This window comes from Vipera berus (genome assembly GCF_964194415.1).
Source record: "Vipera berus genome assembly, chromosome: 8".
Classification (NCBI taxonomy): domain Eukaryota; kingdom Metazoa; phylum Chordata; class Lepidosauria; order Squamata; family Viperidae; genus Vipera; species Vipera berus.
This window is the reverse complement of record NC_138211.1, coordinates 601,098-627,067: the sequence shown is the minus strand read 5'-3', so window position 1 is coordinate 627,067 and position 25,970 is coordinate 601,098. Positions and strand designations below refer to the sequence as shown.

General features: G+C 58.8%; 3 protein-coding genes across 11 annotated transcripts in view; all 3 read right to left on the bottom strand.

Moving 5' to 3' along the window:
- Positions 1-554: 554 nt before the first annotated feature.
- LOC308671289 (uncharacterized protein) lies at positions 555-1,889 on the bottom strand (the record flags this gene model as incomplete). The annotated part of the gene is made up of 3 exons (XM_081333395.1): positions 555-1,514; positions 1,660-1,816; positions 1,860-1,889. 3 exons carry the CDS (start codon positions 1,887-1,889, stop codon positions 577-579), a joined length of 1,125 nt encoding a protein of 374 aa, XP_081189521.1. The 3' UTR covers positions 555-576.
- Positions 1,890-8,476: 6,587 nt separating this feature from the next.
- On the bottom strand, positions 8,477-13,240 carry APOA1 (apolipoprotein A1). 2 transcript variants are annotated; one of them, XM_081334143.1, is made up of 4 exons: positions 12,112-13,240; positions 11,750-11,810; positions 11,416-11,572; positions 8,477-9,278 (listed from the first exon to the last, which is right to left on the bottom strand). In XM_081334143.1, the coding sequence occupies exons 2-4, from the start codon at positions 11,790-11,792 to the stop codon at positions 8,693-8,695; spliced, it is 786 nt and encodes a 261-aa protein (XP_081190269.1). In that variant the 5' UTR covers positions 11,793-11,810; positions 12,112-13,240; the 3' UTR covers positions 8,477-8,692. The 2 variants fall into 2 exon arrangements, with proteins under 2 accessions (XP_081190269.1, XP_081190268.1); XM_081334142.1 differs by having other exon boundaries at positions 11,750-13,239.
- An 860-nt stretch (positions 13,241-14,100) lies between these two features.
- Positions 14,101-25,970, bottom strand: part of SIK3 (SIK family kinase 3) — a 46,619-nt gene continuing 34,749 nt past the window's right edge. For all 8 annotated transcript variants that reach the window (XM_081334133.1, XM_081334134.1, XM_081334137.1 and 5 more), the window contains 12 exons: positions 25,647-25,717; positions 23,727-23,864; positions 21,221-21,371; positions 20,555-20,680; positions 20,202-20,287; positions 18,943-19,052; positions 18,463-18,799; positions 17,455-18,320; positions 16,624-16,787; positions 16,351-16,483; positions 15,990-16,163; positions 14,101-15,680 (listed from right to left, as the gene is read on the bottom strand). In XM_081334133.1, the coding sequence (XP_081190259.1) occupies positions 16,006-16,163; positions 16,351-16,483; positions 16,624-16,787; positions 17,455-18,320; positions 18,463-18,799; positions 18,943-19,052; positions 20,202-20,287; positions 20,555-20,680; positions 21,221-21,371; positions 23,727-23,864; positions 25,647-25,717 (2,340 nt within the window). In that variant the 3' untranslated portion in view covers positions 14,101-15,680; positions 15,990-16,005. The remainder of the gene's footprint in view (positions 15,681-15,989; positions 16,164-16,350; positions 16,484-16,623; positions 16,788-17,454; positions 18,321-18,462; positions 18,800-18,942; positions 19,053-20,201; positions 20,288-20,554; positions 20,681-21,220; positions 21,372-23,726; positions 23,865-25,646; positions 25,718-25,970) is intronic.

Here is a 25,970-nt window from a genome sequence, read left to right as displayed (position 1 = left end):
GCCCTTCGCGTGATCCCTGATGCAAGGCGGGAAGCCAGCGAGAGAGGCGGGGGTCCAGGGGAGATGCCCGCTGGGAAAGGGCCGGGCAATGGGAAGCCCCCTCGGGCAAGCCCACCGGTTCGAGGCCGCTGCCGTCCGGGGGGGTGGGGGGGCGGCACACGCACGACCCACGGTGGGACCTTGGTGCCCCTTCCTGGGTGGGGGGTCTCTGCCCATAGCCACCTGCGACCTGGTTGCCCCCAGATTGGGCTGCCGCCATGTGGTTGTGCCCTTGGGCTGCTGTTATTTAGCTCTGCTGCTTTTCTCAGCCTGTTTTCAAATGTTTTATTAATATTTTATAATGTTTTATTCTGTGTGCCACCTAGAGTCATTTTTGCATGGGACAGGCAGCCCTGTGCAGTTGAGGAATAAATAAAACCTGATGGAGAGCCCCTTCCCCCAGCGCTCCTTCCTGCTTGCCCTCCTGGCTCCCCCCCCCCTCGCAAGAGACAGAGCCTGGAGGGTGACTGAGGAGTTTTTTTTATTTCAAGCACAAAGTCTTGGGGTCTCCTGGAAGAGCTGCAGGGCTCCCCTCTCTCACGCTTCCTCCGGTGCGAGAAGGAGGCGCTCCTGGGTCTCCCGGAGGCTGTCCGTGAAGGCCTCGATCTGCTCCCTGACTTCCTTCTCCAAGAAGCTCAGGTGGTCCTCCACTCCGCTGGCAGGGTCTTGCAACCTCCGGCCCAGCTGCTGCACTTTTCCCACCACCAGCTGGTTGAAGCTGTCCCCGAAGGACCCCACTTGCTGGCGAAACGCCTCTATCTGCCGCCCAGCATCTTCCTTCAGGCTGTCCAGGCGGGACACCAGGTCTCCCTGCAGAAGCCCGTTGAGCTGTCCCTGCAGCCGCTCAGCTTCTTCCTGGATCTTGTCCCGCAGGGCCTCTGCGCTCCTCGCCACCCGGAAGGAGAGCTCTTCCAGCTGCCGCCTCAGCTGCTCCGGCGTGGTCTGGGCGTAGGGGGAGAGGCGCTTGTGCAGCTCCTCCACCGCCTGGTCCACCTTGGCCTTCACCTCCGCAGGAAAATGGCCCAGCTGCACCTTGATGTCTTCCGCCTGCTGGTTGACGGTCTGCTGAAGCCTCTGGACGTAGGGGGAGAGGGTGGCTGGGTCCCCCACGTTCTCCTTCAGCTGGGCCTGCAGCTCTTGCACAAGGGATGCCAGTTGCTGGCTGATCTGGGTGGCCAGGGTGTCCGTCGTCGCTTGCAGCTCCTTGGCGTGGGAGGCCAGCTGGACTTTCAGGTTCTGAGCAATCGTGGTCACCTGGTTCTGGACGTCCACTGAGAAGGGACGGATATCTGTCTGCAGCTGCTCCAGCTCTATCCTGATCCTCTCTTTTATCTTCTCCCCTTCTTCGCTGAGCTGGGCCAGCAGCTGTGTGATGTGCAGGGCCACCTTTTCCTGCATTTGCTCGGAGTAGGTGTTCATGGCCTGGAGGTTGTCCTGGACCAGCATCCTGGGAGAAGAAGGGAGGGAGATCACGTCTCATCCCTTTTCACCTGATCCTTTCCTACTGCAGCCGCACCTCCACAGGTGGGCCTCCCCTCCTCTTAGTGCCGGAGAACCCGCTGGCTGCTCCGAAATGGCTTTAAGCCTAGGCTTTATTGGCAACTCACGTGAACTGCTTGCTGATGTCCGACTGCTGGGCCTGTCTCAGGCTCTCCTCGGCATTGCTGCTCAGCTGGGTGAAGTACTGCCAGACCAGGTCAGTAAGCTGTTGGGAGGTGGGGCTGTCTTGGGCCCCTGCAGGGAACGAGGAGAGAAAAGTCAGTCCCGAGGGCCTCCTCTCTGGGCCAGCCAGGCCTGTGCAGGGGACTAGAGACCCTTGCCTGGCCGCTTGAGGCCGCCTTTCCAGCCATGCCCCTCACAGGGGCGGCTGCCGGCCATTTCCTACCTCTGTCCCCCACACCCCAGCCACTCTGGATGAGGGGCAAAGCCAAGGACGCCTTTTTTCTGCAGCACCCCCATCTCTTGTCTGCAGATCTGAGCCAGACAGCATCTCTGGATGTCTTCAACCCAACCTCTCCCTGCCTCCTGGAGGCAGCCAATTAGCAGAAACACAAAGCCCGAGGAAGGGTGGAGGAACTAAGGCTGTTTGCAATTAAAAGATGGAGATGACGAGATCCTGATACCTGTGGTGGCAACCAAGAGTCCGAGGAGGAAAGCAGCTGCCTTCAGAGACATGGCGGATGGCAGGAAATGGCACACAAAGCCCTGTCAGGAACAGACCTGTGGAGAAGAGGCAGAGGTGACCCCTCCTCACGGCAGCCCTTTGTCCCGGGACTCTGCCTTGGCTCCAGTCCTGCAGCATCACCTCAACAAGGGTTTTGGGCTCCCCCAGGCCAAGGCAAAGGGAGCCAGGAGCTTCCCCCCAGGGGGGAACCAGAGCCCATAGCAGGGATGCCTCTCAAGCTGGCGTGAGGCAAAGGCAACAGCAGCCTCGCCCAGCCCACTTCTTGCCCAACAAAGCGCCCAGGGCTGCCCATTCCCACAAAGAAGCCCAAGCCCACCCATCCCCCTCGGGCTCCATTTGCAGCCAGGGCTCACCTTCTGCAGGAGAGGCTTCTTCTGCTCTGCAGCTCTGCCTGTGGAGCGTCTCTGTATTTATATTCTTGGGGACGGGATCTTCTTGTATCCACGCAGGCTGATGACACCTCCTTGAGCTCTTGGACTTTAGCAGGAATGTGACGTGGAGGCCTGCATGGCCACAAGGTTGCTGGTTATCTGCAGCTCCACAGGAGAGTTCTTGCACAGTGCCCCAGCCTCTGCCAGCAGGGAGAAGACAGCACATCCCTGGCCAGGTCTAAGGTGGGGAGAGCAGGAAATGAGCAAAATTCTTGCAGTGATAATAAATGTAATAATATTACAATAACGATAAAAGAAGTGGTCAGGAATGGGAGCAACCTGGTAGGGGAGAAGGTTGCTCAACAGGAATCTCCCCTGAAACCCAGACCTGGAGGCCCTTCTGCCGGGGGGGGGGGGGGCAGGCCAGGAGTCTTCAGTGGGAATGGATAATCTGAGCCATTTTCACACACCCCTCTGCCCACCCCCATTTGCATTAGCAAAAGAGTTTAGCCACGAAGATTATGTGGCTCTCCCGAGCCTCCTGCGGTCCCTCTGGGAAGACATGTCAGGCTCCTGGCCGGGCTGCAGCTGGGAGGTCCGGGCCCTCTGGCCAAGGTCTGGTGGGCTGGCTTTTCTTAGCTTCAGCATGGAGGTAAAGAGTCATCCCGGGATGTCATCCTGCCTGCACTCAAGGCTTCCAAACTACAACATCCCACTCCCACCAGCTGAACCCACGGGCATCTGGTGCACTAGTGCCCCATCACCTTCCGTGGAAGAGGGGAAAATCACAACTTCATTGGGGGGCTCTGGCCAGCAGGTGGCAGGAAAGGAAGAGTCCAGAGTAGGTGAAGGAATTCCAAGCCCCCCCCCCCCCCGCCAAGAGGGGCCCAGGAGGGGGAGGCAGGAGGTCCAGCAGAGCCTTCGGAGCGAGCAACCTCTGCCCAGAGAGGCCAAAGGGACCCTGGGAGGCTCACCTTCCGGGACATTGGATGGCTTTGTGTCTGGCGGGAGCCACTTGGGGTCCAGCACACATGAATACAAAGTGAGACCCCCACCCCATGTCAGTTGCGTTGTTTCCCTTTTCAGATTTGATGCCTTTCAGATTCATCATGGGACTCTGTTTACACAACCCATAGAACTGTGATCCACCGGCCATGGCACGTTCTGTGAACTTGGCTCGGTGGCTCATTAGTCTGTGGATTAGCACAGATTAGACGCCATCTTTCAAAGTGAGCTTTTGTCAGGTGTGAAGAGCCCCCAAATCAGGACTGGACACACTCTGGGTCTGCCCTGCAAAGCTGCCGGGACCTCTAGGGCAACACAGCTAGAATTTGGCCAGAACCAAAGGGATTACGTCTGCAGATCAGAAACCTTCTTCTTTGGCAGAGGGAAAAAGACCCTTCCAGTTTACAGAACACAACACAATCCGATGACAGCCACCCCAGAAAAATCGAAGTGGGTGAAGGCTTCCTCCAGAGACGGTGTCCTTTATGGTGCCTACACAATCAACGAAAGATTCTTTTGAACACTTGTGCAAATTATTATGTGAGGTTTTCTGGCCAGCATGAATATCGCATAAGCAGAAGGTCTGGCTGTTTTAACCATTTGGGGCCCCAATGCACCCCATTTTCAGTAGGTTAAAAGCTTCGCTCCCAAATCTTGCCAGCCAAATGGTGCTAGTAATTCTTTCCAATGGAATGTGAGAAAGTCCTGGGTGGGGACATAATAAATTGGCTCTCGTCCAGGTCAGGATGAAGGCAGAAGAAGCCACGCAGGCTATCAAAAGCTGGCCTTCCAAAATCCTCCCAGATGCCTTGTTCTCTTCCCACCTGTTCCCGTCTGGCTTTGCTGAGATGGAGGCTTGTCTTTGCAAGCTTCCACCCAGGTTCTGCGTGCCAGGTCCACAACCGTGATGCCAACGTTTTGGCCACTTGCTACCCTTGTCAAAGTCTGGGCCTCAACAGCATCCTGGCACAGAGTCCAAGAGAATCAATATTGCATTTGTCTGTCAAAGCAGACCACTAACCAAAGGGGATCTCTTGCGTGGTGCTTCTTGAAACTGGACAGAGATCAGGTCTAGAGACTGAAAGTGCCCCTCTGCTCTTGCCTCTGAGCACGTGCAGGGTGCCCCCTCCACCTTGACTGAAACAGGCAGCACAGACACACATGCTGTGTGGATTTGAAGGCCTCTCCTGGGGTGTAGAAATAAACTAGTTTGTTTAAGTGACCTCTGGCTGGCCTGGCTGCCTTATCTGGAGGTTACAGTCCAAGGCAAGGCAGGGCTGTTGTGCAGGATGAAGGGGCAGCGGCCAGCAACAGCGCAGAGGGTTCAAAGATGATCCTGCTGGTGCTGAGAGGCCACAGGTTGCTGGAGTGTACTGGATGGTGTGGGAGCCCTGAAGAACCTGTGAACAGAAGCAGCCTTCAACAGAATCCTGGCCAGGAGCCACGGCTGCCCTCGCCGGGAAAGACCCAAGGCCGAGAAAAGAGTGGACCCTCTGGCTTCTTTTGGGAAGCCATCCTGGGCATCAGAAGAGACCCTGGCTTTGCACTGACCCCCCCCTCAATCTGAGCTGATCCCCCCCCCACTCCAAGATGACAGTCTCCCTCCAGAGGCCTATGCTAGCTGAATAGGTTTGGATCCCATGCTTTTGCACCCTGATTTCCAAAGTGTCCCCAAAAGAAGAGCTGGCACAGAAACAGGCCAGCCTGGTCACCACAAGGACTGCGATCGCCCGGCTGCCCAATTTAAGCCCTTTGGGGGAGGGGCAGATTTACTGACAACCCCCCCCCAATGCTTCCGAAGAGAGACTCCAAACAAGCCTTGGGATCCTCTCCACAGAATGCCAACTGATTTTCCAAGCCCGAATCAGGAGATGGTAGTAGAGTGGGCACCTCCCACCCCCACCCTGGCATCCCTTGGGAAAGAGACCCCAGAAAATCAGCAGGCGCCACGGGGAACAGCTCTGGGGCGTTCAGCACCACTGAGGCGGGCAGGGGAAGAGCTCCCGGTCCCAGGGGTCTGAATTACTTCCACATCATTGGGTGACATTTCCCTGGGTTTCCATGTTGGGCTCCAATGCCCCGTCCAGCCAAGAGGAGAAAGCGGCCCGGAGCCAGGCCCCACCGAGCCCACCCCAGGGCCAGGCCGGTGCTCCGAGCGGGCTGCTCGGGGAGGGGCCCTGCCAGAGCGGCGGAGCCGCAGCCGCGGTCCCGGGCCGAGCGCCGGTGCGGGGCCAGCGGGCAAATTTCCCAACCTTTGCATAAGCGACCGCAGGGCTAACACGGCAAGGGGGGGATGGAGGGACGGAGCCCCCCTGCCCTGGCCCGGCGCCTCCCAAAAGCCTCCCCGGCGGAACTTTGACCGCGCAGCCCCGGGGGGCAGCCGGGGGGAGGAGGGCTATAAACGGGGAGCGGCGGCCGCCCGCCCTGCAGTCCGGACAGCCGCTCGAGGAAGCCCAGCCAGAAGGTGAGAACCGGGCCAAGGAGCGCAGCCTCCCCTCCTCCGCCGTCCGGCTCAACGGCCCGCGGCAGGCAGCCCTGCGCCTCTCCGCCTTTCCCAGGCGGGACCGGCGGGCTGGGGAGAGCCGCAGCCGCGTCTCCCTCGGGAGGTCCGCGCCAGGCTCACTCCCGCAGTCTCCCCCCCCCCCCGGGACGGCTGTTTCGGGCTTGAAAGGGCAACAGCTTCGCTTTCAGCTCCTGAAGGAAAGGTGGGAGAGAAGCCTGACCCAGCAATCTGTGCAACGCCCGTCCAGCAAGAGGGCCCCTAGGCGTGCGCAGAAGTCTTTCCGACGGCTGTGCGGGAGAGGGGGGCGCCGGGCCCCCGCCTGTCTAAGCCCTGCCTCCAGCCTCGGCCGCCTGCTGTGCCCCTCGCTGACCAGCCCCGGCCCAGCCTGGCTTCCTTCCCCTTCCCCTTCGTGCCCCTTCTCTCCCGGGCTTGGAGCTGCCCCGGGCACCGCCTGTCCCCAGACCGCCCTTGCGCTGGCAGCCGCCGCCCCCCAGGCCAGTGACGGCCCCTTTTCTCGGCACAGGACCACCCCCCCAGGAACGATGAGGGCCCCGTTCTTGCTGCTGCCGGCCTTTCTGGCGCTGCTGGTCACCGTTGCACGTAAGGGGGGCCCGTGGCGAGGGAGCTGAGCCGGGGCCCCGGCAGGTGGGGCCCCGGGGCTCGGGGAGGGCGGGGGACGCCCGGCTCTTTTCCTGCCCTTGCCTGGCAAGCCCCCCCCCCCGCCTTCGCTCAGCCTTCCCGCCCTTGCTTCGCAGGAGCTGAGGAGGGCCAGGAGACGCTGAGGACGCGCTTCCAGGGCTTAGTCCAGAAGGCGCAAGAGCGCATCGCCGCCTTCCAAGCATCCGCCGTTTACCAGCATGCGAGGTGGGTTTGGGGGGTCTCTGGCATTTGGGGGGGTGGGGAGGAGGACGCAGACGCTGCACAGCCCTTGGGGGCTGCTCCTCCTGTGGGCCGAACGACGTGGAGCAAGAGGCCGGGGGGGGGCTCTCCCCTCCAGAGGAGCAGGGCAGGCACTCCCAGGAGGGCAGAGCCGGCAGCTTCGGAGCCGGTCGTGGGTCACGTGGCCTCTCAAGCTTCCGGAGTCCCGGGACACACCTGCCCACCCCACCCCCCCAGAGGGCCTCCTAATTGGCCAAGACCGGGACCAGACTCGTTTCTCCCAAAGCCCCCGTCTAACTGGCGAGGACAACGGCACAGCCGGTCGGGCGTTGATTCTGCTTCTCCACCTGAACCTTTGCAACGCGCAGATCCCCCTTTGGGCTCAGGGCGCGTCCAGCTACGGCTTCCCCGCCCAACGGGGCCTCTCTCTCTCGACGGGGAGGGGCTCTATTCCCTGGACTCCCTTTCCTCCCCTTCTCACTCCACCTTCTCTCTCTCCAGGGAATTGGCAGAGACTGGCATTGAACGCGCCCGGGACGTGATTGAGCAAGTCAAGACTCGAGTTTCAAACCTGCTGGAGAGAAACCCTGCCAGCGCCTGAGACTGGAGCCCCCTTCCACGCTCAGGAGCCCAACGGAGCAACGTCCACCCTAGCCGTCCTCAGGACCAGGTGCAGCTCTCCCTACTCCTGCTCCTCTGGGGACCCTCGTCTCCCCCTCCACCCCCAGCCCGCTTTCTGACTCCTCCCTACTGTGGAATTTTCCTCATTAAAACGAGCAGAACGTTGCACGCTTGGCTTTCTTCCTATGCGCTGAGTGGACGGGCATGTGCCCCCTCCCGACAGGGCAGGGATGTCATAGGGGTGCGAGGGGCGGTGGGCTTCCATTGCTCCTCCTCAGATAATGGTCACAAGAGCCTAGGGGTGTCCCAAAACATTCCCCAAGGCCGAGTGGGTGGTGCATATCTTGTCAAGGGGGCTGATCTGCCCCAGGGCCATGGGTGGCTCCAGAGAAGCCAGGGGAAGCCGGGGAAGGTCCCTGCCCTTGGTCCCTGTGGTCCAATAAGTCACAAAACCTGGGCCTGGGGCCAGGGAGAAGCGTGGTTCTGGGGGGCCTCACATTTCAGGCAATTTGGCTCTGGCCCAAAAAACTCATGGGTCCTCCCAACCCCAGAATAGTTGCATTCCAGACCACCCGTTCACTGCTGACCTTAGCAGGCGTCAGCACGCTAACCCCATTCATGGACTGGCCCGTGGGGGAACACTGTCTTTCTAGGGGGGGGGGAAAGAGTGTGCCCTGTGCCCCAAGCATCCCCCTTCAAAGCTTGATGACCACCCCACACACCCTCAGTTGGAGTCGTCGATGAGGGGCAGGAAGTGTCCTTCCCATCTCTTCCCAACTGGCAAAGGGGCACGGAGGAGCTTTGGATGAGCTGAACCCCCAGTCTCACAGCCTAGGTCCCCCCAGCCCCTCATTGTGCAAGTGGACACAGAGATCATTTGCATATAATCGTTTTTTATTTGGCATAAAAGGAGAAGAGAAAAAAGTCTAGGGAGTGGACATGAGACTGGCAGCCGGAGGGGGGGATGTTTCTGGCCTGCTGTCTTACCAAGGAATTGCCAGCCTCCTCAGCCATTAGGACGTGTCACCGGGACCCTTGCGGAGAGGAGGGAGAGAGTGCTGATTGGGGGGGGGCACCAAGGCACGGCCTCTAGGAGCTCTGCTGCTGTGTCTCCTGCTCCAAATTCTGGGTGGCCACAAACAAGGACTTCATGTTCTCCAGCAAGACCACCAGCTCCTCCCGGGCTTTTTCCCAGAGGGGCCCGTATTTCTCACGCACTTCGCTCAGTTGCTGCTGCAGCTCAGTCTGCAACTCGATGAACTCGGCCTGGGCACTCTGCTCCAGCGTCTTGATCTTCTCCTGGATCAGCTGCTCCAGTTTCTTGGCATAGGGAGCAGCGTCTTTGCGGAATTCGTCCACGTGGTTTCGTACCTTGTCCCGGAAGCCCTCGGCCACCGGCCTCAGCCTCTCCTGGGCCATCTGGTTGATTTCCTGGGAGACGGTGCTCAGCTGCTGGAAGTAGGCGGCCGCATCCTGCTGCACGTTCTCCCGGAGCTTGCGCAGCAAGGGCTGGATCTGGGCTCCGAGGTCCCGCACGTCCTTGGTCACCTCTTCCTTCAGCTTCTGCCAGGCCGTCTCTAGTTCGGTCCTGACTTCTTGCAGCTCAGGCGTTATCTGCTCCTTGATCTCCCGCAGTACAATGGTTAGGGCCTCCAGTTTCTGCCCTAAATTCACTCTGTAACAGAGTAAGACTTGAGTCAGAGGCTGCAGGGGGCAGAGAAGCTGACCGCCCCAATCTAGAGTATTTTGAAAAACCATGAAAAATCAAAATATATATTTTGTTGGGTGACAGGGTGGGAAGTTGATCTGGCTGAAAAAAATGACATTATAACCAATAAAAAATAGACTCCTACAACCGGAAGGTACCTCAGAGGTCTTCTAGTCCACCCGCCCTCCTCAAGGCAGGAGACTTCATACCATCCCAGTCAAATGGTTGCCCAATCTATTTTTGAAAACCTCCAGTGACTGAGCACCCACAACTACGGGAAGCAAGCTAATCTAGTGATTGTTATGTCAGAAAATTTCTCCTTAGCTCTAGGATGAATCTCTCTTTAACAAGCTCCCACTCATCATTTCTTGCCCTGCCGCCTGCTGCTTTGGAAAATAAGTCGATCCTCTCCTGTCTGGGACGCCCCCCCAATCCTGTCCTCGAGGCTAGGCATACCCAGCTCCCTCCACTGTTCTCCGTACAATTTAGTCTCCAGACCCTTTTTCTTCTTTGTTGCTCTTTCTGGAGCTCCAGCAACCTTTTTTCTATCATGGTAACCAGAACTGGGTGCAGTATTCCAAGCGTAGCCTTACCAGTGTGGTACACAGCGGTACTATCACTGCTTGTAATCGTGACGCTGTTCCTCTGTTGACGCAGCCCAGAACTGCCTTGGCCTTTTTGGCAGCTGCAGCACACGGCTGGCTCATACCTGTGGTGGCCCACTAGGATGAGGTCACCTATCTTTTTTTTCCCACCTCATTTTCTAAATTCTCCCCAGGGTACAACAGAATAAAACCAACAACTAACAAAAACACCAAAGATTAAAACATTATTTTTTTTAAAAAAATCACATTGTTTAAGTGAAATGCAAGTGCCTATAATGAAGAGACTATATTGTGAAAGAAAAAAGGATCTTAAATGTGTGATAGTGATTACTAGGACAGTAACACCCGTTGCTTTTTAAAGGTTCTTGGAGGAGGGTAGCAGAGCTGAAAATATATTGATTGATGAATTAATTTCATGTTTAAAGCATGCTTTTCTTATTTCAAGCCACTGCTTTTCCATATAGAGAAGAATTGTTGGTTGGCTGCTGTTCAAGCAGAGCATCCTTGAAAGAATCTAGAAATCCAGCCACACCTTTTACTTAGCGTTCAGTTTATACACTGCCAAACGTATTTGGAAGGTAAATCGAATTCAAAGCATATACAAACCACCTCTGAAAATCAACTGATTTGAAGTATTAATCCCTTGCTCAGTCCAAGCATTAGAACAAATTCACTTCTCATGTGACCCAGGGTCAGCATGCAACCAGTTCTCTCGCAGTAGCAAAGACATGAAAGTTGCATTTAAGAGGAGCCCAGAAGATGCCACCTACTTCTCTGATTGCCTTAATCACTGAAAGATGCTGGGGGGAGGACATGAAACTGGACACTGCCCAAAAGGCCTGGGTGTCACAGAAGTCAGCTTCATCTTGGCATGGCTGTTCTAAGGCTCTGTTTTGCCCAGGCTAGGGACAGCCACCAGCCACCTGGCAAAGCCTTCAACAACGGTGTCGCCCCACATCCCTGGGTGGGTCCACCAGCCCTCTTGCCCTGCCTTTTGGAGTGGCTGCTGATCAGCGTGGGCATCCTGAACACAGAGCCCCAAGGGGATTGTGCTTCGCCTTCAGATCTCTCTCAAAGGTGCCCACTCTGAAATGTTTTGTTTTTCCTCTTCAGTTGCTTTGGGTTTTGTTACTCAATGCTTTTCCATTTGAGTTTCCTCTTCCAGAGGAATTTTTACCTTCCAAAAAGAAAAACTACCAGCATTCTCTCCTGGGTCCACTACCCCGGACCTCGTCCATCCCCAGGGACCCTCCACCCCTCCGCTGGGAAGCAGCCCAGTTGGCTCTGCCTCTTCTCCCATCCATCCCACAGGGCAGGACAGTGGACCCTCCCCTAGCCAGCAGCCTTCTCCTGCCGGGTCTGCTCTGCCAATCAGCCCGCTGAGTACATGGGGAGGGGGCTTGCAATCCTCCAGAGCAACCGCATCTTCCTCCTCCTGGAAAATCCCAGAGGTGCCCCCCAGCCTATCCCTCATCCCCAAGGTGCGAGGCACTACTCACTGCATCTCCTGGGCCACGGCAGAGGAGTCGAACTGGACCACGGCTTGCTGGACTGCCGTCTTGGCTGACTCCAGGTACACCTGGCCCAGCTCCTGCAGGCGTTCCAGGCGGGTCTGCTGGGGATCATCATGCTGCCAGAAGTAGCGGGCCTGGGCTCCTGCAGGGCAAGGTGGATAGGGCTCAGCACAGGAGGAGGACTCTCCCTTCCCGGCTACCCAAAGGCAGCCCTTGCCACAGCAGGAGCAACTGCCCTCTCCCCCACAATCCCCTGGGCAGCAGCCTCGCCCCCACACCCAGCCCCCCCACCTGACGGCTCCTCTGCCCAGAGACTCACCTGTAAGGAGCAGGAGGGCCAGGGCAAGATTGAGGCTCTGCATCGTGAACTATGTTCAGCCCTGGGAGGAAGAAAAGCCGTTGGGAAAAAGAAACCCTCTGTGCCTCTGCCCAGGCCCACAGCTCCATCTCCTGGCATGGGCTGAGCTGGAGGGGCGCAGGGTGGCTTTTAATGCCGACACCCTCTCAGCCCCTGCCCGTCCCCAAGAGACCCCGAGCAGTTCCCCCAGCCCCTGCTCCTCTTCCCTTGCCCTCCTTCTCTACCGCCCTCTTGCCTGCGGAAGAATTGGGGAGAAGGGTCAGCAAAGGAGGGAGGAAGAGAGCAGCTGATGAAGCCAAGCCCAGGAGGTGCCCGCATCTTACCAGCCGCTCGGGTGTCTGCTGCGGTCTTTGCTGCATGGAGTCGATGGAGGCTTTTTATACCAGCAGGGTTGTTTATTGCTGGAGATAAGCAGTAGCTATAAACAGGGAATTCACTCCTGAGCTATGACTATGTGGCGCTTAAGAGTTCAAGGATCAAACACATCCCCAGGCAGGAGAAGCAGGGACAAGAGAACTGACTGGGATCAAGCCAAGAGCCAGGCTGGGCTGGGGGCCAGTTTGCCTACCCGGCTGGCAGTAAACAAGCGGATGGACCTGGGGCTCTTGGGGAAGCTTAGTGGCTGGCAGGGCCCTCCGGCTGTGGGATGCTTCCACTCTCCAGGCAAGCTGATGGGAAGTTGGGTTCACCTCAGACTTGGGGCAAGACCAACAGGCCATTCCAGCCTTCCTCCTCCCAGCAAGGCCAGGCCCTCCAGTCCTGCTTCTGCCACAAGCAGCCAACAGCGGCCCACCTGAACAGACTCCCAGCTGCAGGAAATAGAGAGGAACGGCGCACCAGAGGAGAGGGGCCCGCTGGCAAATCAATACCCCTCTGGCAGAGAAGATGCACTCCAAATATTCTGAATGGGAGGTGGGTTTGGCAGAGACCCCCACCTGGGGCCTGGGCAAACCTCTTTTGTGGACACGAGAGCGTGAGCTGGTTTCAATTCCCAACCAGGCCTAACAAACAGATGGGCCTTCCCCAATGAAGGACCAGCTGTGTTGAGTTGCATGAGAAGCCAGCAAAGGCCGATGTCGCTCTTGTGGTTCTCTGTCAGACTTGCTTCCCCCATTGAAGCCACTCCTGGAGGCTCCAAAATTCAGCCCTGAGCCCTGCTTGGTACGCAGGCGATGAAATCCAATGCCCAGGGCAAACACCAGCCAAGCCTTTTGCAGGCACAGCTGAAGGAGGCACTCTGCACCGCTGTTGTCCTTCCACACCCGGGATGGGGCAGGAGGTGGGGGCTCCTTTCGTTAATTCATGTAGCTGAGCCAAGCCACATGGGGGGCTTGGCTTTTCTCAACAGCCAACACGTACCAGGGTTGATCGCACATCCCACCCATGTGTTCCCACAGCCAGATTTCCGGAGAAGCCACTGGGGGCATGCAGCCCCCCCCCGCTCTTCTCCTAGCCTGCAACCAATTAGCAGCTTAGGTGGGCAAGGGCGGAGGAGGGACACCTACCCTTCTGCCACCAGCAAAATTGGAGGGGGAGAATGGCTGCTCCAAATTGCTTCACTGGATGAAATCCTGCCATTGTGCCAAGGCTGCAAACAGGTCCCTTGCGTCAATGTGAGCTGCTAGTGAAAGGTTGGCCCAAAATACCCGGAGGAGCCTCAGAGCCCCTCCACAGTGAAGGAGCAGCTGCCCAGATGCCCCAACACCCCCGCCCAGGGAGGAGAGCAGGCCTGGCATGACCCAGGAGGCCATGGGCACACTTCAGGCCAAAGCTTCGGAGCTGGCAAAGGCTCCCAGTTCTGTGCAAACGGCAGACACGAAACAGGAGCGTGGCTCTTCCTTGCTCGAGGGCTGCTCTGGCCGGCCACATCCCAGAGGCCCTGACCCAGCAATGAAGAGCCTGGCCCTGCTGGGTCAGCTGCCAAAGCCTGCAGACTCCAAGTGGGACCAGCTTTTTATCCAACCTAACTGAGGCTGGCTGGGGCACTGGTGTTTGCCAAAACCAGAGCCACAGACGGGGGCTGCTGCCGATTACAGCCCTCAGGGCAAAAAGGGCCCCAAGTCACCTTGGGGAAGACCATCCCTTACAGCAGCTCCTGGGAGACCCCTGCTGCCACGCTTGTTGCTCCCTGCAAGAGGCAAAGCAACCCCTGCAGGGCACGGGTCAAAGTCAAAGGGACGGAGCTTCACCAGCAACATTGCAGCCATCCTCTCCGCTCTTTTTACCAGCCCCAGCCCCCCCCCAACAGCCCCGGGGGCTGGGCTGGGCAGCAGCTTTCCCCAATGGCAGCAAGAGAGGAGCCAGACCAGAACTGAGAGCCAATCAGAATCAAGGGTTTATTTGAACAGCTAGTTGCAAACAGCCCACCCACCCAAAACTGAACTAAGAATTTACTGAAAACCTGGGGGACCTGTGTGTATGGAGGGTCTTGTTTTAGTCCAACATAAATGAGAAAAATACTCTGGACATTTCCCCAAAACAGAAATAATAGCAAAGTATATTATACATTCAACATATACTGTTAAGTACTGATTATACAATATAAAGCAACAATTAAAAAAACCAAAACTGAAAACAAACAAAAATGTGATACTGCAAAACAGCCCAGCCCGGCATGCCCCACCCAGCCTGTTGGAATAGGGCCAAGTGGGGGGTGGGGGGGGTTGCTGTCACCTCCCAGGTCATGTAAACAGGAGGGTAATCAACAAGCCGGAGTCCAGAGCTGGGCCGAAGGTGGTGAGTGGATGGGCCACCTTCGGGTCCCCCCTCCTCCTAGCCAGGGAAGCTCCAGTTCTGCTCCAGCCCACAAGGAGAGACCAGGTGCTCCTGAAGGGAAGGGGGGCTCAGCCCAAGAATCAGCCCTCCAAGGGCTTCTGCGCTTCCAGGCCGATCCAGAGAACTGCAGGCAGGCTGCCCTTGTAAAAAATCCTTCCAAAGAGTCAGTAACAGGAATTCTTGGGGGGGGGGCTACCAAAGGTCCCCAAAGGCAGAAAGACGGCTCTCCACACGAAGGCTCTTCACCCGGTCAGTCACCCAGGAGGAGGGCTCCTCCGAAGGGCAGGCGGCAGCCAAGATGCCGGCCGGGAAGAGCCAACAGAGCGGCAGGGAGAGGGGGGCAAGCAGCACGGCCAGGGGCAAAAAGGCATTCTGAATTAATTTATTAATATTAATAATAATAATAATAATACCAAAAAAAATTACTGAAACAAATTCCTACATGATCTGGAGGGAAACAAGTTAAAAAACAAGAACCAAACTTTCTCAGAATTAAACTAAAAAAGGAAAGATAGCACGTGATATGAATGAAAAAGGGATACAAAAAAGAGAAAAAAAGGATGTTTAAGCACAATGATAAAATCCAAACACAGAAAAGTCAATAAATGAGAGAGACACAAAAGCAATATTGCACCACGGCCAGGAGGGGACCGGGAGAGGAGAGCCTGAATCTGGGGGGAGGCCTGGGGGGGGGACGAGCAACAGAAGGCAGGCAGGCAGGCATAAAGACGGCCCCAGCCCACCCCCTCGGTCCCTGCAGAGGGCCTGCCTGGAGAGGCCCCGTCCGAAAGTCTGCTTATTGCTGGCTCCAGCCAGGCCAGGGAGGGGCCTGCTGCCCTCGTGGTTGTGGTCAGTCCCTCTCCGCGGCCCCGGAGGGGCGGTTGGCGCTTCCAGAACAGCCGGCATCACAGGCAAATATGGCAATAATGAACATCCGAAAGGGACAAGCACGCTCTGGGACCAACGCGGAGGAGGAGGAGGAGGAGGAGGAAGAGCAGGAAGAGTCACCACCGCCATGAGGTTTCCTTCCCAGAGAAACGTGATGGCTGTTTGGTGCAAGGCTGCAAGATACTGTCGGTTTGAAATGAACCTTCTCACTTCGGAGCCGTATACAACCCTGTCAACGCAATACCAGGAAGGGAAATGTGGGCAGCTGGGCTGGAGCTGCAAACCCACTGCCCTTGAAGACACAACCCGGGCCTCCAGCCCCCGCCCCATCCCCTGCGGGCACCGGAAGTCGGCCCCTCCAGCCAGGAAGCGCCAAGGGGCTCCGGGATGCCCCCGGCCCCGATTCACGCAGGCTCTTTGCCCCCGGCCCGCCCTCCTCCGGGGTGCTGCTCCCTCAACAAGGGCCAGTCAGGCCTCCCCTCCCTTCCCCGGCAGGTGGGGGTGCCCCCTCCTCCTCCAGCATAGGGTGCAGACTCACGGCTGCCATCGGCTCGCTAGACCCCCGCTTGCTCCACCCCAAAGGGAAGCTCTGGGTGCCTGTAGCTCAGCAGGACGTCGGTGACACAGGTGGAGGGGTAGCAAGAGGCGTTGAGATGCTGGCTGCCGTCACCCAAACCGGGCTGCTCCCGACCTTCCACGTGTTCCCCACCATCTGCGGGGGCAGAGGAAAATGAAACCACCCTCCTGGCTGAGGGCCCGGGCTGCAGGGAGGGCCCACCTGCCACGCAGCGTGTCCAAGGCCGAGGCAGGGCTGCCCTCCTGGGGCCAGAAGCAGGGCAAGCCCCCCTGCCCCCGAGTCCACCCCAGCCCCCCTTCCAAGTTGTGTGTCTGGCACTCACCCCTCCTTTCTCCCTTGGGGAGGGTCTGGCTGCCCACCAGGGAGGTCTGGCTGAGAACAGCATCGGCCATCCGGGCAGAACTAAGTGCTTTCCCTGCCATGAGGCTCATGCCCAGCAAAGGATCCAGTTGCACCTGCAGCAGCCAGCAAAAGGGGCACTGAGGGGCTGGGATGGGTGGATAAGAGGGGAAACCACCCAGCCCCACTCACTGCACAAGCAAGAGGCTCGGGCATTTCCCCAGCCAGACTCTCCTGCCCTCGGCCCCCAACGCACGTAGGCATCGTCGCTGTTCTGGATGGTATGGTGTCTCTGCAGGGGCCGGCATCTGGGATGCGCACCGGGAATCACTCTCGCCGGGAACGCCGTGAGCCCGTCCACATCGGCCATCTCAATGTGCCCGGGCAAGGTCCTGTCCTGGCCACCGGTGACCATGGGATCTGGATGGACAAGCAGGAGGGCAAAAGAGGTCAAGAGCCCAGGAAAGTCTTCCAGCCAGCTTGATCTTTTGTCCCTCAAGCTCAGCCCCGTCCGGCTCAACGGGGGACAGGAATGACCGTCTCCTGATTCAGCCATGAACTGGCTGAGCCTTCCTGGGTCGCCAAGGGGATCCAGACCAGGGGTGCCGGCCCCGGAAGCCAAGCCACTTAATGCCACCAAAGGTCTCCCAGGGTCAAAGAGAGCTTTTCCCATAGCCATCTGGGCTCTGCTGCTTCTTCCCCCCCCTTCTGGCCACTGCCGGGTCATCTTCCCTTCATCCCAAATCACTCCCCCCCCATCATGAGCAGTCAGGCACCTGCTTGACAGAACACCTTGCCAAAGCCTCGGTCTGGCCTCCCACTGACCCTTGCTTGGCCTGACCTCCATGTAACTGTAGCAGCTCCTAGAATGGCCCCCACCCCCGTTTACCTGTTGCTCTTCTAGGGCTCCAAATCCAGCTCGCCCCCCCCCCCCCCGCAGTGCTGAGGATGCCATGCTCCGAGAAAGGAAGAGCCGGGGCCACCGAAAGGCCAACCCCAGCCAGGGGCAGAGGGGCTGCCTTCACCCCTCAGCTGAGGAAGAGCGCGCCCTTCTGCCCACCAGCGAGCCCTGGGAGCCGGGCCTTACCTGGGCAGGGCGCTTCGCTCCGACCGAAGGGAGAGACGGTCTGGGGCCGATACAGGTGGGCTCCCAGCTCTGGCTCGCCCTTGGAAGGCCCAAATAAAGAGTCCGAGTCCCCAGGCCCCCCAATGCTTAAGAGGAGCCGCGTCTCGGGGCAGCCTTTGGTCTTGTGGCCGGGGAAAGGGTCCCTGGGCCCCTCGCACAAGCAGTCCGCCGCTTCCTCCTCCTCCATGCTCTCCGAGGGCAGCAGGGCGGAAGTTTGGGCGTATCCGCGGGCCGGCCCCGAGGCGTGCGAGAGGCACTCCTGTCCCCTGACTTTCAAGAGGGGCTGGGGGCTGGCATGGGGGTGGTAGGGGTCAGTGTTTTGGTAAGGCAAAGCCAGGGGTGGCCGGTCAGGGAGTTTCTGGGCCATGCTGGGGAGCCCCTGTCCCGTGTCCCCTTGGCTCATCTGCCGGAACAGCTCCTGGAACTCCTGCTGCTGCTGCTGCTGCTGCTGCTGCCGTCGCTTGATCAGCTGGGCCACCTCTGCCTGGGGCAGCCGCAGGTCCGGGTGGCCGGCCAGCGAGTGGCGGGGAGAAAGCAGCCCCTGCAGGATGGGGGGCACTTGCGGGCGCCGGCTGTAGTCTGGTGGGGTGGGGGACAGCAAGGCCTGGTGCAAGGCGGAGGCCGTGTAGTGCTGCTGCTGCTGCTGCTGCTGCTGGCTGCTCTGGGGGAAGCCGGAGAACTGCTCCAGCAGTGGCACCTTGAGGGCTGGGGCCGGAGGGAAGCCGGCGGGGGCAGCGGGGCCAAAGCTGCTTGGAGAGATGCGGGACGGCTCAGGGAACAGCTGAGGGTGCAGGTGCGCCTGGGTGTAGCCTGTGGCGGATGGGTACCTACAAAGAGGGCCCAAGTCAGATGGGGACGCCTGGATCGGCTCGCTGCCCAGGCCAGCCAGATGGGGTAGGCTTGCTCTGCTCATGGCCTGCCTGGCCAAGCCCAGACTGCCTGCCCTCCCTCACCCTCGGCCAACCGCACCTGTGGGAGGACTCGGCACTGTCTGCGCTGAGCTGCTTCGACAGGGGCCGATGTCCGTAAGTCAAGGAGGCCATCAGGCTGGCACGATGATGCATTTGCAGCGGACTGGCGCTGGGGGGCATGGGCAAGCCCCGCCCGGCCTGCAGAAGGCTGCTGCCCATGAGGTCTCCAGGCTCCTGCATCGGGAGGGGGACAGGCTGCCCCGGCTGCTGCAGGCCCACGCAGGGCAAGGCCAGGCTAGGGGGCGGGGAGCGATTCCCAGGCTGCCGGAAGATGTTGCCGTGCGGAGGCGGAGGCGATGGCGTCCCCCCCTGGAAGGGCGTCTGGGGGGCTGCACCTGCAAAGAGCAGAGCCTTCCTGGTGAGCGAGCCTCGACCCTGTCGTTCCCCCCCCCGAGAACTGTGGGGACTCCCCAGGCAGCAGAGGGGCCCTGTGGAGCGAGCCCAAAGCCTGCCCGGCTGCTCACCAGCCGACACCTACTGTGGGCCTGGAGCATGCTGCTGCTGATGGGCGGGGGGCTGCTGTCCGCCTGCTTGAAGAGATGGTTGCTGGGGTGGCTCGGAGGTGGGCTGGAGGGCTGGATCTGTAACCTGTGTGTACAAACACAAAATCAGAAGCAGAGCCTGGCATCTCAGGAGAACGCAGCACGATCCACTTGTGAGTCTGGCTGGCTGGCCGGCCAGCTCTGGGACTGTCCCTGCCCCAGGAGGGCCTGGCGCTCCAAGGAACAGCCCCTCGGCCCCAAGCAGAAAACCGGCGCTAACAGCAGAAGCCGGCCCTGCTACGCCGGACTCCAGACCCAGCCCACCGTGGCTTCCTAAGGGATATGCTGAGACCTGGACCCAGCCCTGCCCCAGATGAAGCTGCATGGGAACGGGAGGACAGGAGCCGTGCCCTGCTGGGACGGAACTCCTGGCCCGCCAGCCCGGCAGCTGTTCTGCCAGTAGCCAAGGGCACAAGGAAGCCCAGCATCTCCCAGCTGTGCCCTTCAGAAGCACTGCTGTGGCCTCCAGGCCAAGAGCCACCCATCCCCAGGACTTCCAAGAAGAGTCCAACCTTTTTTTGAAGCCAGCCAACCTGATAGCTAGCACCACTTCTTGTAGTACCAAATTCTAATCTTTAAAGTAATAAATTAAGACCCAGAAAATGAAAGGCAGGTTTTTTTTTACAGAACCAAACCTAGGAAAGCACTATAAAACAGCGAGAGGAAAACTAGGAAATGCCCTCATTCAAATGGCATATTTCTCATACAAGGCCGGGTGTTCACAGGGAAGGATCTTTGCCGTTCTTTACATCCATATCTAATTCTCTTCCCCCAATGAGGGCCTGGAAGCTCTCGGTGTTCTCCCCTTGTCCTCCTCCTTACACAAGCAAAGGTCAACCGTTCCAAGCTCAGCTTTATTCAGCCGAGGGTGATTAACCCCTTGTCCTTTTCTTGCTGTGCCGAGCAATTTTCTCATCTGCTCTGCCAGATGTCTGCAGTCTTTCCCTGCTGAACGGGAGCAGTGCCACAACTCCCGCTGAAGTTCCTGTCAGCTTAGAGGGATTCAGCCAGGACCCCCATCCTGCTTCCTCCTTCCCTTTCCTGAGATCTGAGCCAGAGCTGGGCTTTCCACACGCCTGGAGGCCTCTCCTTCAGCTGACCCAGGAGGCACCGTCGTTTCCCTTCCGGAGGTCTTGGGAGGCCTTCAGATCTCCTGGGGATCCCAGAAGGCGGGCAGGGCAGAAGCTTTGCTCACCTCTGCAGCTGGTGAGTGAGCAGGGCAGGCTGGTTTTCACTTGCCGCCTGCAAGGGGGGGGAAGGTTGTGGCGGACAGATGCAATCCTGTGCAAGGGAGAGGAAGAGGAAGGACAGAGAGAAATGCGGTGAGCATGTCCCCCCCCCCGACTTCCCCCTACCCTTGAGCAATGGGCAAAAGAAGAGCCGCCTCTGCATCGGAGCTGGGCTGCTGCACTGCCCTGGGATTCACTCTGGATACCTACAAAGCAGCAAAGCTCTGCAGAAGCCCAAAGGGAGACAGGGTGGGCAGAAGAAGGCTCCAGCCCCCCCCCCCACCAATCCAAAGTGCTGCCCTTCTCAAAGGCCCCCTACCTGGATCTGCTGCTGAAGGATCTGGTGGTGCTGCTCCTGCTGGTACAAGAAATGCTGCTGCTGTGTCTTCTCCAGAGTCCTCTCGTCCATGTGGCCCCCGTACATCTTCTGGAGCTGCTCACACTCCTGAAATAACCTCCCGGTGAGCCTCAGCCCTGCCTGGCTGCAGAGAGCCAGCGAGGAGGGGTGATGCGCAGAATGGCCGGCCCAGAGGCAGCTCCCTCTTCAGAAGAAGCCACCCACTGCTCGCCCCACTCTGCCCAGAGAGGAAGACCCCAGAGGCCGAGAGGCTTCTTGGGCTGCCAAGAGCCTCACCTCAACCGGGCGTCCCCGTCCTCCTTGCAAGCGCCCTCGGAGCTGCCAGCCAGAGCGGGGAGCCCATTGAAGCTTCCAGCAGCTTCCTGGGCGGAGGGCAGCCAGAGAGGTCCAGCAACCATCTCACCACCCAGCAATAATCATGCGCAGTAGCGGACCCTGAACCGAAAACTGGCCATTCCTCAGGGAAAAAGAAGAGATTTCCCAAAACAAGGGCGCCAAGCACTACAAAAGGTTCTGAGCCGAACAGTGAGAAAAATGGCAAATGGAAGATGCCACCCTGCAGGTCAGCTGCCTACGAGACCATCCGACCTGGCTTTGATCTGGCTTCTCCCACACTCAGCCCTGTACCTGCTGGAGCTGCTTGATGCTGCTGTGGTTGCCCATCTTCTCCAGCTGTGCCTTGAAGGCCTGGATGCTGGCTGCCCCATCTGAGAAACGGCGCACCGGGGAGAAGCGCTCCGTGGGGAGATGCAGCACATTCGAGTCCTTGTAGACATAGCTGGAGACACACACAGAGCAGAGGAGCAGGCTAGAAGGAGCAGCTTGAGCCCAGGGCCATTTCCCCAAAGGGCAGCCTCCCCACTCCACACCCCCTAACAGAACAGGAGCCACTGCCTGCCAAACACACCCGATTTGTCTCTCGTTAATCAGAGCAACTAATGGAAGTGAGAAACTGCTCCCATCTCCTCTCCTCCGGACTCCAAAGCCATGGCCGGGGGTCTCTGGCTTCAGGGCCTTTCTGGCCGCCACCTGAACCCCCAGGAACACGAAGGGAGCAGCAGCAGAAAAGAGGAGCTGGAGGGTCGCTACGCCCCCCCGCACCTGATGCCACCTTTCCAAGGCAGGAAAAAAGCATTTGGTATTTGCAGCATGCGCTTCTCTTTGCCACAAGAGCCCCAAAGGGCTGCAACTGATTAACGTCCACCTTAACTACAAGAGGAGCAGAAAGGAGTTGCCGTTGTTTCCTGATCACCTCTAGGATATTGCAAGCTGCTCAGACAGATACAAGTAGGCAAGTCAGGCAGAAAGACTTGGCCAGGCCAAGTGGGGGAGGTGACCCCTAAGGCACGTCAGCTCCAAGAACAAACTATCCAGAGGTATCTCCATCAGGATTCGGGCTTCAGATGAACCTCCCCTGGTTGGTGCTGATGGACCAGCAAAACGTGGCACAACACTTCGGACATCCCACTCTTCCTGCAGGACTTGTATTCAGCCCCAGAGAGCCAACCCTAACCCTAACCCCCTCCCAACCCCAGGAATCAGGCTGGCCTTAAGGTCTCAGCTTTGCACCTTTGCCCAGCTTCAGCTGGCATGCTAACCCAGCCCTGGCCACGGTGGCACACGCCTCTTTCCAACCAAGTCAGTGCTCGACATGCACTTGGCCTAGGGCTACCTCGGAAACACGGGCATGGCCAAGTTACTCTGGTCCTGCCAACGCTGCCCTGGTTACCAGGTGCTTCCTCGGGCACAAGTCCAGTGGCCTAAACCTCCCTCTTCAGGAAGGGATTTCCTCCAGGGGCCTGTGGACTCTTCTGGAATAGCGTCTAGCGTTGGCTTTGGGCTTCTTGTCATCTAAGCACCCTCGCCTTGTGCCTACTTTAAATGCTGTCTGAATCTGAGCGACACGCATGGTTTGGATAGCTATGGTAGAAATCTTTAAACCAATGAATAAAGTCAGCGGAATTATCCCCTTTTTCCCACGGACTGAGGAGAAGGGAGAAAGGAGAGAGGCCAGGGACAGCCCAGCGGAGGCAAAACCCCACCCAGGCTCTCCAGGAGGTTCAGGAAGCGTCTGCCTTGGAGTCAGAGTGGCTGAGTGGCCTCAGCGGCCAGCAGAGCTGCCTGGCAGAGGGCTGAAATCGGGAGGTGGATTTCAAGTCACCGGGCCATCCCTGCAAGTGCCTGGGAGCCCCGCAGGCCCAAACCGCCACGCAGCTACTCCCCAGAATGCCTGCCTCCCGCCCCCAGCCACTCCTGAGTCTCGGGGGGGGGAGGGAGGGGGCAGCGCTGAAAGGCTTCCAGGGAGCCCCGGGAGCCCAGGTGCGCCTTCATGGCGATGCAGAGCGGCCCAGCTGAGTCACAGAAGGGGCGGACTCTTATCTCTGCCCTTTTGCTCCGCTGGCTTCCAGCGTGGCAGCCCTGTGGACTCAGCTGGCTCAGAGTCCGGCTGCTCCTCTGGTGACGTCAAAGGCAGGAGGGGGGGGACCCTCTGTGGGGGCAAACTAAGACGAGTGGGAGAGAAGGAGCAGAGCCCCTCCTGCTGGTCTTCCTGGGGAGAGAAAGGAGTTTTGCACCGTCCCAGGCTGAGAAGCCATTTCGCAATGATCAACGGTCAGCTGCTACATCTGCCCCCTCTACTCCCCCCCCATTGGAATTTTAGCCCGGAAGAACTGCAGGTTAACAGGCCACTCCAGTGCAAATCCCCTCGTCCAGCTGTTGACACGAACAAAGTTCAGAGGCTGTTCTCTGAGGGTGGTTATCAAGAGGCGGCCCCCGTATCAGCAGAAACAGAGGAGACTGGATGCTCTGGCCACGTCCCCTCCTGTCCTGCTCACAAATCCAACTCTAGAAAGTTGCTGATGCTGCTGTTGCTGTTGCTGATGCTGCTGTTTTCCAGCTCCGTCCCGGATCCACCGAGTCAGGGAGAACTGGCAGGTGGCTGCCCACCGAGCTGCCTTCCAGGGGGCTAACAAAGCCCCAACCTCTGCCACGTGGAGCCAGCCAGCAGTGGCAGCCATCCCCCAGGCCCAAGGGGCGATCGGCAAGTTGAGAGGCACGGGCATCCGGGCAAACTGCAGGAACTCCTGCCCTCCTCTGAGGGGCAGCTTCCCAAGCGTCCGGTGCCGCTACTCACCGGTGCTGCTCAGGTGCCAGGTGTGAGGCCCGGGAGCGGAAGGGCTGCTGTCCGAGCTGCCTCTGCAAGTCAGGCGGGATTTCCGCAGTGGGGTTGGTCATGGCCAAGGTGTGCCTTTTTGACCTATTGGCCAAGTATCTGCAAGGAGCAGGAGCAGAGGAGATGAGCGGGAGCCCCTCTGGACGAAAGGCAGCGCCCAGGACCTCCTGAAGACAGAGCGGCGGCGGCAGCAGCAGCAGCAGCAAAAGGGGGAGCAGCCTCTTGCCCGCCTCTCTCGAGCCTCGTACGGGGGGGCACAGAGAGGCAGAGGCAGAGAGAGCAAGAAGGCCGGCCATTACTGGCACAGCCCCTCTGGAGAAAGCGGAAAGGCCAGAGAATTAAGCCAAGCAGGTGGAGTTGCGAGCAGGCTTACCCAGGAGGAAGGAGGGCAAGGAGGGCTACCTCAGCACCCATGCCGGGGCCCCCAAGGAAGGGCAGGCCTAGCAGGAGAACCACTCTAACCTGGCTCCCGTCAGCAGAGCTCAAGGACTGATGGGGCATAAAAGGTCAGAGAGGCCTTTCAGCCTGACAGAAGAGCTCCGTCCAGGGCAGAGTCGGAAGGAACCAATCAAAAGCCGGAGCCCTTTCCTTCCGAGTGGGAGCACCAGGCCCACACCTGGGGAGGAAGGGCAAAGGTTGCCACCTGGCCTGGGATGATCGCTTTGCCCTCGCAGTCCAGAGCAGAGACCGGAGGGATTCAGCTCAGGCAGCGATGGCTCAACCTCTGGCTGAGTGAGGGAAGGAAGGCCCACTGCTCAGGGCAGAGCACGGAGAAGAATGCAAGATCGTTTAGGACAGGGGTCACCAACATGTTCAGCCAGCAGGCGCTTTCCGTGATGTCACGGGAACCGTCAAAAATTCTCGTTTCTTATTTAAAAATTGCCTAAATCTTGCAAGTTCTCGTGGGAGACTTTAAAAACAAATCTGAGGACCTCTACAAAGGGGAGGGGGGAAACCCGCCAGTATCGGTTCTACGAAAGCATTGGCAGAAGCACCTCCAGGCTGCCTTCATCCTTAAAAAGTGAGAAGTGAGGAAGTTCCTTCTCTGCTAGAGTTCCCAGGCAGGATCCGCTCAGCTGGGCCAAAGCTTCGATTCGCTCTGCTCCACCCTGAGGTCAGGCAGTCCAAGCAGCCTCGCAGAAAGGGCCCTTCTCTCCCCTGCTCTCCAGGCAGACTCTGGCGCAGGCTGCTGTAGAGGTGGCCGCCTTGAGAGTCCCCTCGTGCTCTAATGACATCCCGGCTTTCCCTTCCCGCTCCCTGCTCCCACGGGAAAAGAGTAGCCTCGCTTCCAGAGGAGCATCTGCCCGGCTGCCTGGGAGGCACGCCCACCGGGTGACTGACCGCCCCGATGCAAGAGGGCATCGGCAGAAGACACAGAGCTGCAATCCAAACCGATACTGAATCTTGTAGCGCCTTCAGGACTTACCAAACCCATTCCATCAGATACCTGTGCTCTAAAATGCTAGTGTGCCTTTAAAACGCTGCAAGGCCTCGGGGGGAGTTATTATCTATTCATTTGATTTCTACAACTGCTCATCTCAACCGGTGACTCTCGTTTTTACCACAACAGCCTAATACGCCGCCCTCTGGGAATCGGCAGTCAAGACCACTGACGGTCTTTCTCAGCGCAGAAGCTACAAGACGGGTGTTGGAAGGAAAGACAAACCACTTTGGCTGTAGGAGAGAAAGCCGCTGGGCACCAGCAGGGCAAAGGCTGGGTGCCGCCCTGGAACGTCATACTTACAGAAGGCTGCCCCTCCCCTCCGGTCAGGGCAAAGAGGTTAGTGAGAGGGAGGAGGGCAGGTCCAAGCAGCAGAGCCCCTCGGCTCACAGGGAAGCAAAAGCAAGCGGAAGCCCCCGGGAGGCAGGTGCGAGAGTTACCTCTGCACGGCTTCCTGATCTGGCTCCCCGTCCGAGCTCTCCTCATCCACGGGGGTTACAGCAGGCACTGCCTGAAGGGAGACAAGGTCACTGGCTGTGCTTGGCCAAAGGCTTCCCCAACGGTCCCCCTCCAAGGGGGAGGAGGAGGAGGACCCTGAGGAAGAGCACGGCCGAACACGCAGCCCGCGAGGCAGCTTCATTGCCAAGGGCTCAGGAAGCAAGATGGCAACGCCAAGGCTAACCAGCCCTCCCCAGGACCCAGACTTAGATGAGCAGGGAGGAGGAAACAATGCCCCCCCGCAACGTGGAAAACCAATTTAGAGA

What these genes read in the sequence shown, in the direction of transcription:
- APOA1 (XM_081334143.1), bottom strand. Translation starts at nt 11,792, where the DNA reads ATGCAGAGCCTCAATCTTGCCCTGGCCCTCCTGCTCCTTACAG. An exon ending in GGCCCTCCTGCTCCTTACAG is followed by an intron (nt 11,573 to 11,749) that starts GTGAGTCTCTGG and finishes CTTGCCCTGCAG; the next exon opens with GAGCCCAGGCCCGCTACTTC. An exon ending in GCCGTGGCCCAGGAGATGCA is followed by an intron (nt 9,279 to 11,415) that starts GTGAGTAGTGCC and finishes ACTCTGTTACAG; the next exon opens with AGTGAATTTAGGGCAGAAAC.